Raw genomic sequence first — 12,067 nt, forward strand, 5'->3', positions numbered from 1 at the left:
TCCCTAAAGTGGATACCTTGACGTTTCTGCTTGATTGGCCTACATCCAGGGGTGGGTGCTGCTCCATGGAATTCCCTGCTAAAACTCTATGCAAAGGAACCCCAATCCGGACCTCCAAATCCGGAAGTCTGAACCAGTCCCCACAGAGACGTTTTGAAGGTGTCTAGGGCTGAGAAGTGTTTGAGTGTGCTGTGAGGATTGGGGGTGGGTAGGGAGTTTCAATGCAAATAAATCGTAAAATCTAAAGCCTGGGCAGTGTCCCCAGTCTTCCCACCCAAGAGTACTTTCTAGGGGAGGCGTGGGGCCAATCAATCTTACCCCGAAAAAAAGCTGGGGCGAAGAGAATGCACACTGCTGGCCAGGGGGTGGGGATACAGTGGGGTGGAATACTTTTCTAGAAAAGGCAGCCCTGGCACCTCGCCTAGATTGGAAAGGGGGGTGCTGGGGGTAGCTTTCCAAGCAGGAAAATCTTGGAGAAAGGACCCAAGTCTCCACCCCAGCCTCCCTCTTGGGAAGAGCCGCCGGCTATGTAAAGGGCCCACTGACACTGAGGGTACTGCAGGAGGGGGCGGGGGGGTTCCCAGGAATTCGTGGTGGGGGGCGGATCCTTCTCCCTTTTGAAACTCTAGAGATAAAGAGGGCGTCTTTTGCCCTCAGATGGATGAGCCCAAGGCGCAGAGCCAGCGCCAGTCCCCCCTCCTCCCTCCCCTCCAGGCCCTGCAGAGTTGCGCGCGGTGGAGCACCGACTGAGCTCAGGGGGCGGTGTCCTAGGGGGATGAGCAGGCCAAGAGGGAGGAGGGAGGTGGGGCGGGGAAAAGAAGGGCCCTCCCCTCCCCTTCCCACTCTGGCTTATAAAAGGACTGCTCCTTTGCCCGGGTCTTGCACTCGCTGGGAAGCAGCTCTGAGTTCTTGGTGGCCGCAAAGCCAAGGCAGGCGCCGGGACTGAGAAGGCAGAGCCCTGCGAGACCCGCAGTAAGACCGAGGCCGAGAGGGGCGGCCCAGCGCCCGCCGCGTCCCACTCTGCCCTGGGAGAAACACTTCTGGCGCGCCGCAGCACCTCCATCCAGGCCACGCCAGGATCCCGGGCTGCAGCCTGCTAACTCCGTGCGCTGCTTTTTCAAAGACTAATCCTAGTTGCTAACTTTAACACTCCAGAGGGCGACTTGCGCCGGAACAATAGCCCCCTCGCACCCCAGCGTGCAGCGTCTCCCGGGGCTTGACTACCAGGGTTCCGAAGGCACGTGCCAGGCAGCAGCATGGAGAAAGCAGAGCGGGCGGCGCGGAAGCCCCGGAGCTTGCAGCCCGCCACTGTACCCACGTTGCGATGGCTTGTGGTAGCGCTGCTGGTCTTTCCGGGCACCCAAGGGCGCCCCGCCGAGGACGACGAAGAACTGGTGCTGCCGGCAGTGGAGCACGTCGCGGGGCAGGAGACGACTCGCCTCAGTCTGGAGGCCTTCGGGCGGCAGCTGCGCTTGGAGCTACGGCCCGACCACGGCTTTCTGGCCCCGGGGTTCACCCTCCAGACCCTGGGGCGCAGCCCCGGGCCCGAGGCCTTGAACTCCGACCCCACCGGCAACCTGGCCCATTGCTTCTACTCGGGCACCGTGAACGGCGACCCGGGCTCCGCTGCGGCGCTCAGCCTCTGCCAGGGCGTGCGAGGCGCTTTCTACCTGCGGGGCGAGGAGTTCTCCATACAGCCGGCGCCAGCGGCCACGCGCCTCGCCCCCGGGGCCACTGCCGGGGGGCCGCTGCCCCCACAGTTCCATCTTCTGCGCCGGAGGCAGCGCGGCGGTGGTGGCGCCAAGTGCGGGGTCTTGGATGAAGAAAGCGTGCTCCCCGGGGGCGAGGAGCCGGAGCAGGGAGAAGCTGGGGTTCAAGGTCAGGAGCCACGCGCCGAACAGCCAACAGGTACCAGCCCAAGAAGAGTTTTTCTGCCACCCCTTTCCTTTTACCTTCTCTGCTTTCGCCAGAGTAGACGCCAGTCCGGCAGCTTAAATGAGCCTTGTCAGTGGACAGGCTGGCGCTCGGGAGTGTAGACGTGTGGTTTGGATTTCAAGGTGGCAAAGTCCAGTGTGAGTTAATCACATCCCGATAGAAAACGTAATTCCGAATGCCTGGGTAATGAAGGATGAAGAGTGGACCAACCCACGGTTTCCTGCTGACTGGGGTGCAATGTTTCGACCGTCCTAGGTGGGAAAATTAGTAACCCCAGTCTTTCCATTTTAGTCTAGTGTGAGACAATTCTTTCCCATCCTTAGTAATTCGTTTTTAGCGCGCGCGCGCCTGTGCATATGTGCGCGCATGCGCGCGCCCGTGGGCGCGCTCTTTGGCCTGGTTGCTAATCTGTGCAGCGTTTTGTAATTGCTGCCTGAGCTCTCACGCTGGGTCTGGGGAACAGTGGTGATCCCACAGTGCGCAGCTCACTGGTATGGGCAGCTGCTGTGCGATCTCTGCTTCCTGAGCCTCTGCACCCCCACCCCCCACCCCAGCCCGCCCCATCCCCTGACCTTTTTAGGAGACTGATGCTGACCAATGGGTGACAGCCAGTGCCTTCCGCAGATCCAGCTTGGGAGGTGTTTGACCAGTTGGCCCCATCTCTTCTGGCTGCCTATCTTGGCTCCAGTTTGCTGGCTCTCTGAAGGCCATAATTCTGCCCTCCTAAAATGGGAGTCAGAACTGACTGCAAGGCAGAGAAGCCATAAGAAAGGTGCCAGGGCGCTCAGCCAGCTAAGCATTGGAGCTGTTAACCCCAAGGTCTGTCTGCCTTTCGAACTCACTTGCTTTCCCGACAAAAGGTGCACCGTTTTGAGAGCACTTCTACCTTGTCCTACTGCGCTGTGTGCCAAGGCAGTGGGGTTTGCTTTTCGGGGGAGCGCCTTAAGGTGCTTAGGCCTTTCTGGATGTACTCTGCTATGTAATGCATGCTCCCCAGGTCTTATCATTCTACCATTTCATCCTTGTTTCCTCTTTCACTTTCTCTTGAGGCTCCTTTTGTGATCCCCTCTGCCTTTTGCCTTGCACAGCTGCTCCTTGAAGTGGCTGTGTACTCACAGCCCAGTGTGGAACTTCCTGGGGTGGGGGTGGGGAGCAGGCTGGGTCTCCAGCCCAGCCAAGGGCTCTTTTACAGCAGCCTCTACAAAGTTAAGGCAGGAGCTTAAGGAACTTCTTGAGGCCATGGAGTGAGGTTGCTGGGCTGAGTGGGTGGTCCTTGTGCCCGGATTTGGCTGAGCATGCACCCCAGGGACCCCTGGAACAAGAGCACAGAGCAAATTCTTTTGGGCCCTGCCCCTTGGCAGCCACCCCGTCCTACCCTGGGCTTTCCACGTGGAGCCTGATGATCTCATTCAGGATTTGAGCCCTGGCCTGTGAAAGAATGACTCAGGGAGCTCTGCCTGCTGCGCGAGATTCGAGTTTTTACTACAGCTGGGGAAGATGTGCGTACTTCCTTGTTCAGATTGGAGGTTTTCAAAAAGGGCCAAAACCAGTTTCTAAAAAAATACAATCTGACCACTCCAAAGAACACCAAGCCTCTTTATTTAAAGTAAAGTAAAATTCAAAACAAAACATAGCAACAGATTTTCTCAGATAGACTGCCCATGAGCAAACAAATTTTCTTTGTCGTCTTGCAGGAACTGGAAGCAGAAGAAAGAAGCGTTTTGTGTCCAGCCCCCGCTATGTGGAAACCATGCTTGTGGCTGACCAGACAATGGCTGAGTTCCATGGGAAGGACCTGAAGCACTACCTTCTCACTTTGTTCTCTGTGGCATCCCGGTTGTATAAACACCCCAGCATTCGGAATTCCATTAGCCTGGTGGTGGTAAAGATCTTGGTCATCTATCAGAAAGAGAAGGGACCCGAAGTGAACTCTAACGCCGCTAGTACACTGCGGAATTTCTGCAATTGGCAAACGCAGTACAACCCGCCGAGTGACCGGGATGCTGAGCACTATGACACGGCCATTCTCTTCACCAAAGAGGTGAGCAATGCCACCTAGGACACGATCGTTTGGGGCATCTGCTTTGTAATAAGCAAATCGATACAAAGAGAATGGTCACCAATATTTTTCAATGTTGGGTGACTTCTACAAACTCCTCCTGAAGGATAGTTTAACAACAATGAACATAGATGCTCCAAAACCTAAGTGAAGACATCTACCTGTCAAAAAACTAGAGTCCAAGGTTAATGCTCTAATCCTATTAATGAGGATGCACCTTTGCTTTTCCCAGGACCTGTGTGGCACCCATACGTGTGATACTCTGGGGATGGCTGATGTTGGAACTATGTGCGTTCCTAGCAGAAGCTGCTCAGTCGTAGAAGATGATGGTTTAAAAGCTGCCTTCACTACAGCCCATGAATTAGGTGAGTGTGGTTTGTAGTAAGAGCTAACAGCACTTTAGAGAACCTTGGTGGTGGTGTGGTTATGTGTTGGGCTGCTAGCCACAAGATCAGCACTTTGAAACCACCAGTTGCTCCAAGGGAGAAAGACAAGGCCGGGGCAGTGCGACTCCATTCTATGGTGTTACCATGATTGGAATTGGCTCGATGCAGTGGGTTTGATGTGGAAGTGCCATTTAAAAATCCAAGCTGATCAACACCTATATTCATTTGAGAGGGAGAGTGTACAGATCATAGCTTCATAGAAATTTTAGAAATGCTAAAATTCTCCATCTTATAATACAAACTGCAATAATAGGCACTGGGAACGCTTAGCGGAGGCCTCACGGCACAGCGGTTAAGCAGTAAGTGCTAACGCGCTGCTCCCTGACACTGTGGCCGTCTGCTTCTGTGAAGATCACAGCCTTGGAGCCCGCTGGGGCTGCCCTCTGTCCTACGCGTCAGAAGCTCCTCGATAGCAATGGGTTTGGGTTTTCTTTTTAATGACCAATTGGACACTTGTGTGCTTCTGTACACTCCATGGAAAGTGGGCGTGGTCTCAAGAAATAAATGCCTTCTACTTACACAGCTGCGCGAAATACCAATCTCCGTTGGGGAGGGAGGGTAAGTATGACCTATATTTTAATGTGGGTTTTGGATGCTTCTTAGGCCACGTGTTGAACATGCCACATGATGATGCAAACCAGTGTGCCAGCTTTAACAGTGTGGACCAGAAGACCCACTTGATGTCATCAATACTCTCCAACCTGGACTATGCGCAGCCTTGGTCTCCCTGCAGTGCGTCCATGATTACGTCCTTTCTGGATAATGGTCACGGTAAGACCCTTGCGGTGCTCTTTCTAGGTGGATCTTCGCGTCCAAGTGTAGCGCTGTCGTTAGATGAGCCCTCTGTGTCGTTAGATGAGCCCTCTGTGTCGTTAGATGAGCCCTCTGTGTCGTTAGATGAGCCCTCTGTGTCGTTAGATGAGCCCTCTGTGTCGTTAGATGAGCCCTCTGTGTCGTTAGATGAGCCCTCTGTGTCGTTAGATGAGCCCTCTGTGTCTTCTTTGTGCTCCTTCAAAATTTATTTTCACTGTTAGGATTGTCACGTTTTACACGTGAATTCCCAGTAAAATGTTGTGCTCCAGGCTGATAGATCCCAAAGTAGACTCATTCAAAATCGTTGCAGAACAATAATTACATGTCATTGTTAACACAGTAATGGCATGTATAGCATAATTATTATCGTGGACCCTGTGGCATCAGTGCTGCCATCAGCACTTGGACCCCACAGCCACTCTGCAGCTGCGAGATGAGGCTTTCTGTGCCGGTAAAGATCAACGGCCTTGGAAATCCAAGGAGGCCCTTCTACTCTGCCTTACAGGGTTGCCCTGAGGCAGAATTGGCTTGATGGCTGTGAATTTGGCTTCACTTTCTTACTATCATAAACTTACCAGTTTATGATATAATCTATTTTTAAATATTCCATTTTCTTAGCATTCTGCTAATAAAAAAAACAACCTAAAAACTTCGTTTTTAAATGTTTTCATTTTTGTATTATCTCGTTACTAAGTGCTTTCTGAAAATGTGGTCTCCCATGACATGTGTTCTTTAATCGCTTACTCATGGCGGGCTGGCATTTTCGTTGCAGGTGAATGTTTGATGGACAAGCCCCAGAGAACCTTACGGCTCCCCTCCAGTCTCCCGGGAACTTTGTATAATGCCAGCCGGCAGTGCCAGTTTCTCTTTGGGGAGGAATCCAAGCACTGCCCCGACCCAGCCAGCACGTGCCTGACTCTGTGGTGCACCGGCTCCATGAATGGGCACCTCGTGTGCCAAACCAAATACTTCCCGTGGGCAGATGGGACCAGCTGTGGAGAGGGAAAGTGGTGTGTCAATGGCCAGTGTGTGAACAAGACCGACGGAAAGCATTTTGGAGTGAGTTTTTCTACTGTAAAAATATTTCGTTCCTTTAAATGTTATCATTGAAAAAAATCAACCCCTCCAGAGAAAACAAACAAAAAAATTTGCTACTGAGCCGATTGCAACTTAGGATGATGCCATGTTTTCCACAGTAGAATTTTACTCCCAAATGATGTGAAAGTATTTGAGACCAAGTTCAATCTGTGTCCTCTAGCATGGATTTTAGAAGATTTTTTTGTTCCTAAAAGAGATTTGTTTATTTACTAATGACCAAAAAAATCCTATAATGAACACACTACATGTTAACACAAATAACATTAATTTTTTAAAAGGTGCTGCATTTTCCCAAAGGAAATTATTTTGTGGGAAGAGCAGCATTGCTTATGCATATGTTTATCTTTAAAAATATATTTTAAAGCTTTTGAATGTATCAGACACTGGTACAGTCACCATAATCAATTGTACAACACTTTCTTCAGTTTTGTACTTACTGTTAGTAGCTTCCTCTCCCCAACTTCCCCTCTCAAAACCCTAAGAAACTATTAATCTAGTTACTGTCTCCATGAATTTTCCTATTCTGAATTTCATATAAACCCACTAACAACAATAACAAAATGAGACACAAGAAGGTCTCAATCCAAAAGAAAGCAAAAAATGATGAAAATAGAACAAAGTAAGACTGGGTTCAAAGGGAAAACAAGGGGTGTTAAATTTAAACTAACTGCGTTAGTTCCCTTGCGGCTGCCCTCGGCCTGAGAGCAAGGCTTTCCCCTCCGTGCTCAGTGGTCAGAGGGAATTCAAGGGAGGGTATTCACCGTGGGGAGTGAGATTAGTTTTGTAATTGATTCTGTGACCCATATTTTGTCGTTCATTCCCTAAAAGTTCTATTTGCACATATCTAATGCTGACTCTGTGTGTCCTTTTAGACTCCAGTTCATGGGAGCTGGGGACTGTGGGGGCCCTGGGGCGAGTGTTCCCGGACGTGTGGGGGAGGAGTGCAGTACACGATGAGAGAATGTGACAACCCAGTCCCCGAAAATGGAGGAAAGTACTGTGAAGGCAAGCGGGTGCGCTACCGGTCCTGTAACACTGAGGACTGCCCAGATAATAACGGTGAGTCGAAAGAGACCCAAAGCTTGAGCACTGCGTGCAAACGGCGTGCTCACCAACAGGCAGCTAAGGGTTGGGAACGGATAATGTTATCTTGCCATTCTCTTTCCAGGAAAAACCTTCAGAGAGGAACAGTGCGAGGCGCACAATGACTTCTCAATGACTTCCTTTGGGAGCGGGCCTGCGGTGGAGTGGACACCCAAGTACGCTGGCGTTTCTCCGAAGGACAGGTGCAAGCTCATCTGTCAAGCCAAACTCACTGGTCACTTCTTTGTTTTTCAGCCCAAGGTAGTTACATGTACAATGATTATCTGCCTACAAACCAAGTTTCTGACTTGCTCTCTATCCATTCAACCTGTGGTATGCTTTCTGCAATTAGTCTCTGAACCTGTCCTCACTTTCAAACGAGCCACTGGCTCCTTGGAGGTTGGTGTTGCCTAAGATAGGTGAGACACTTGACACCAGCACTCATGATTCTTTCAACTGTGCACCACCATAATTTAGTTCTTGGCTGCAGACCGGAAGAGTGGTCATTCGAACATACCCAGCAGCTCCACGAGAGAAACACCTGGCAATTTGCCCGTGAGGATGACAGCCAGAAACCCTGTGGCATTGTCATCTGTCTCACGGTTTCACTGTATGTCAGAGTCAGTTTGTTGGCACCTCACGCTATGGATGGAGCCGTGGTGGCACCGTGAGTGGCACGTTGCACTGCAACCCACAGGTCAGCTGCTCCCCAGGAGGAAGCTGAGGCTGTCTGCTCCATAGAGTTGCCACCTCAGGAAGAACACCTGCAGCCATTCTGCTCTGCCCTTAGGGTCACTGACCCAGAGCTGACTTGTTGGCAGTGAGAGCAACAATAGCGTACAAGGGAAAATCTTTTGAAAAACAAAGCGATTCTGTATAGAGGTTTGCAAATATAACTTATAGTTAGAGAAATTACATATTAATTAGTACAGCAGCCAATGTCAGGGCAGAGTCCAAAGAATGCACTACCGGGTGTCTGGCATATGCCAATGGACGTTAAAATGGAAGCCTGGACATTGATGGGTGCGCTGGTGGTGTAGTGGTTCCGCATTGGGCTATGATCCGCGTGGTCAGCATTTTGAAACCACCAGCAGCTCCACAGGAGAAAGACTGGGCTTGCTACTCCTATAAACAGTTACAGTCTCCAAAACCCACAGGGGGTCGCTGTGAGTCAGCCTTGACTCAATAGCAGCGAGTGTGGATTTTTTTGAGCATTGGTGCTTATTATGCTTCAAGACATATATAAGATTAGAAGCCTCATATTATTTGATGTGTCATTGACACTATGGAAATATTCCTCTTTTGCAGATTGAGCAAGTAATGGGTTAAGCACCTACTAATAATAATACTGGTATTATTCTGGGTCCTGAAGACACAAGAGTAAACACAGAGACAAGGAAACTCTGCTCTCATTGACCTTAGCTAAAGGGAAGATGAGGAGCGTAAACAGATAATAACATGAGAGAATTTGGTTTGGTTTTAGATGGCTTAGGACTGTGCTAAGGAGTCCCGTGGCATAGTGGGTAGACTTCGCGTTGCTGACTGCAATACAATCTTCTGCTGTGCCTAGTTCTCCTGGTGGCCATCAGTGAGAAGCCACCCAGTGGCAACTGGTCTTGGTGATTGATTCGTAGTAGAGGTCAGAGACGGGGAGAGTATGCAAGGTGTATGGGAAGGACAGTTTTAATTAGAATGGACAGGAAAGCAGAGAACTAACATTAATTGAGGAACACTTTCTTCCTTACCATGATGTCGTCTCTTTCCCTTGCTAATGTGTAATGGCAGATGCATGTTTTTCCCCAGGTGGTAGATGGTACTCCATGTAGCCCAGATTCCACCTCTGTCTGTGTGCAAGGACAATGTGTAAAAGCAGGCTGTGACCGCATCATTGACTCCAAAAAGAAATTTGACAAATGTGGCATTTGTGGAGGAAATGGATCTACCTGTAAGAAAGTAACAGGATCAGTCACCAGGGCAAAGTAAGTTTAAATGATTTACTCTCAAAAATACCTTATAATTTAGATATAACTTTTATACAGATCTGGTAAAAAATAAATATAAAAAATCACTAGCAGATCTTCACGTGAAGGATTTAAGCTGGGGGATGAGAGTTCACCTATCTCTTCCTGTGTCCCTGCAGACCCGGGTACCATGACATCGTCACCATTCCAGCTGGAGCCACAAACATTGAAGTGAAACAGCGGAGCCAGAGGGGGTCCAGAAATGATGGAAGTTTCCTTGCTATCAAAGCTGCCGATGGCACATACATCCTTAATGGCGACTTTACCTTGTCTACTTTAGAGCAAGACATCACCTACAAAGGTACTGTCCTGAGGTACAGCGGCTCCTCGGCAGTGTTGGAACGGATCCTCAGCTTCAGCCCCCTCAAAGAGCCCTTAACCATCCAGGTGCTTACTGTGGGCAATGCCCTGCGACCTAAAATCAAATTCACTTACTTTGTGAAGAAGAAGATAGAGTCTTTCAATGCAATCCCTACCTTCTCAGAATGGGTCATTGAAGAGTGGGGTGAATGTTCCAAGTCGTGTGGACTGGGGTGGCAGCAGAGACTAGTGGAATGCAGAGATATTAACGGGCAACCTGCTTCGGAGTGCGCCAGGGAAGTGAAACCAGCCAGCACCAGGCCCTGTGCAGATGTGCCCTGTCCCCACTGGCAGTTGGGGGAGTGGTCGCCATGCTCAAAGACTTGTGGGAAGGGTTACAAAAAAAGAACCTTGAAGTGCCTGTCCCATGATGGGGGGGTGCTGGCCCACGAGAGCTGTGATCACTTAAAGAAACCTAAACACTACATTGACTTTTGTACAATGGCTGAATGCAGCTAAGCAGTGGCAGGGGCGAGGGCAAAGCCAAGGGTGGGAGGGCTGATGCGCTGAAACAAAGAAGGCTGGGGGGGCCCATGGACTTTGTAGGTCAGCAAGGAGTGTCAGCGAGATGGGAGCTTGGGAGTCGGTGGAAAAGATATTTGATCATGTGACTATCCCACCCCTTGCGCATTTGATAGGATAGGAAATGGCAGTTACTAGAAGACATTCAAGTCCTAGGGGATTAGCATCACATCTTTCGTTACATCTATCGCAAACTAAACAAGAAGAAAACGTAGCCAAAATACACTTCAGGAAGATTCCAATCCCTATTGCCTGGTACTAATTAAATCCTTTGTATCATGGGGTTTGGGAAAGGAAAAGCAGGAGATGGGTGAGATTTGGCAGTTAAACGTGGCCTGCATTCTCTCACTAACACTGAGGGTGAGGCTGAGGGTGGGGCAGGGATGGGAGTGCAAATCAGATCTGGGACCAGATGCTGCTATGGTTTGAGAGAATAGTTTGCACTCCATTTTCTACCAAGAGTTGTGAGTTCACATTGCTCAGTCAGAGAGGTGCACAACCAACTGAAACAGCTCCAATGTGCTCATCTTTGCCTTTGTGTATCATCTTCACCTTTATTTGTGTAATAAGTTTTTTTGATGAAGAAATAATTACATGTAGTTTGTAAGAATACATTAAATAGCCCGAGGCCAAAGACAAGGAAGTGAGGTATGGGGTGCTGTATAAAACAAGAGGAGCCACAGTACACTGGGTACCTCTGCCTTTCTTTCCTCCTGACAGGCTTGCCATTGCGTGCATGGCAAGAAACCAATGGGTCTCAATAAAGCCCCTCAGATTACACAAAAGAACCCAATGCCAGAATAAGAATGGGGTGTGTGGAACAGGTCCCGAGAGCTTGGGGATGTGAAGGTCACTTGTCTCATGGTGTGGAGGGTACTGAGGGGTAGCAGGTCCACCCCCAGAAGCTGTTCCAACAGTCATATCCTGGTGAATGTCTGTCCAGCTCTTTAACAATGATAGAGAATATGTCTTTTTCCATATGTATATAGTAAAATATGTTGCTGTACATTGTATGTACTTTATAAGTATTGATTTGTGCCTTCCTTCTAAGAAGGATTGTATTTGGTAATAAATGCCTATATGAACATATTTATTTTTATACTTTCTTCATAATGATAAAATCTTTAAGTTATACCTCTTTTGTAAAAGGCCATATAAGAGAGTATTTATGCAATATATGTTACTAGAAATAATAAAAGAACACTTTTTGAAACTGTGCGTCCAATTTTCTTGAATAGGAATTAATTCTTTGAAGGGAATCTGAGACATAATTCTTGTTATCTGAGAGCTAGCATTTTGGGTTTCTTTAATGGATGTGGATTTCAAAAGAAAGGATGTCTATGTTGGGAGGGATAAATTCCCTACGAAAGCATCTACTAGTACACACCACTGATTGGCAAATAGGCATCAAAGATCTAGGCCGTAAATAGTTTTAATTTTGTGGCTCACAGAGGCAATGTCACAACTCAACTCTGGTTTTCGCATGAAAGCAGACATAGGCCAGCCTTAAATAAGTGGGCATGGCCACATTCTAATTAAACTTTTCAAAGGTGAGTGTTGGGTCAGATTGGAGTTTGCTGACTTCTGGTGTATACCCTAAGTTAAATGAGAAAGGATTGGGGTTCTGCGGGCATTTTAAGTTTGTGTCTTTTGCGCAGTTATAACACGAATAAAATCATGTAAAAACAGTTAAACTATTGTGCAGGAAATGATGCCTCATCAATAGACAT

At 48.8% G+C, this 12,067-nt stretch overlaps 1 protein-coding gene across 1 annotated transcript; it reads left to right on the forward strand.

The window, feature by feature from the left end:
- The first annotated feature begins 871 nt into the window (after nt 1–871).
- Nucleotides 872–11,426, forward strand: ADAMTS1 (ADAM metallopeptidase with thrombospondin type 1 motif 1). The gene is made up of 9 exons (XM_075542395.1): nt 872–1,908; nt 3,630–3,976; nt 4,227–4,359; nt 5,044–5,211; nt 6,026–6,312; nt 7,224–7,410; nt 7,520–7,695; nt 9,238–9,413; nt 9,575–11,426. The coding sequence occupies exons 1-9, from the start codon at nt 1,257–1,259 to the stop codon at nt 10,272–10,274; spliced, it is 2,826 nt and encodes a 941-aa protein (XP_075398510.1). The 5' UTR covers nt 872–1,256; the 3' UTR covers nt 10,275–11,426.
- Nucleotides 11,427–12,067: the final 641 nt, after the last annotated feature.

The sequence above is a fragment of the Tenrec ecaudatus genome, chromosome 2 (genome assembly GCF_050624435.1).
Source record: "Tenrec ecaudatus isolate mTenEca1 chromosome 2, mTenEca1.hap1, whole genome shotgun sequence".
NCBI lineage: Eukaryota > Metazoa > Chordata > Mammalia > Afrosoricida > Tenrecidae > Tenrec > Tenrec ecaudatus.

Bases quoted from the DNA above. Each gene is read 5' to 3' on its own strand.
- ADAMTS1 (XM_075542395.1), top strand. From the start codon at position 1,257: ATGGAGAAAGCAGAGCGGGCGGCGCGGAAGCCCCGGAGCTTGCAGCCC. The intron at 1,909-3,629 runs GTACCAGCCCAA...GTCGTCTTGCAG, and splicing joins ACGCGCCGAACAGCCAACAG to GAACTGGAAGCAGAAGAAAG. The intron at 9,414-9,574 runs GTAAGTTTAAAT...GTGTCCCTGCAG, and splicing joins GGATCAGTCACCAGGGCAAA to ACCCGGGTACCATGACATCG.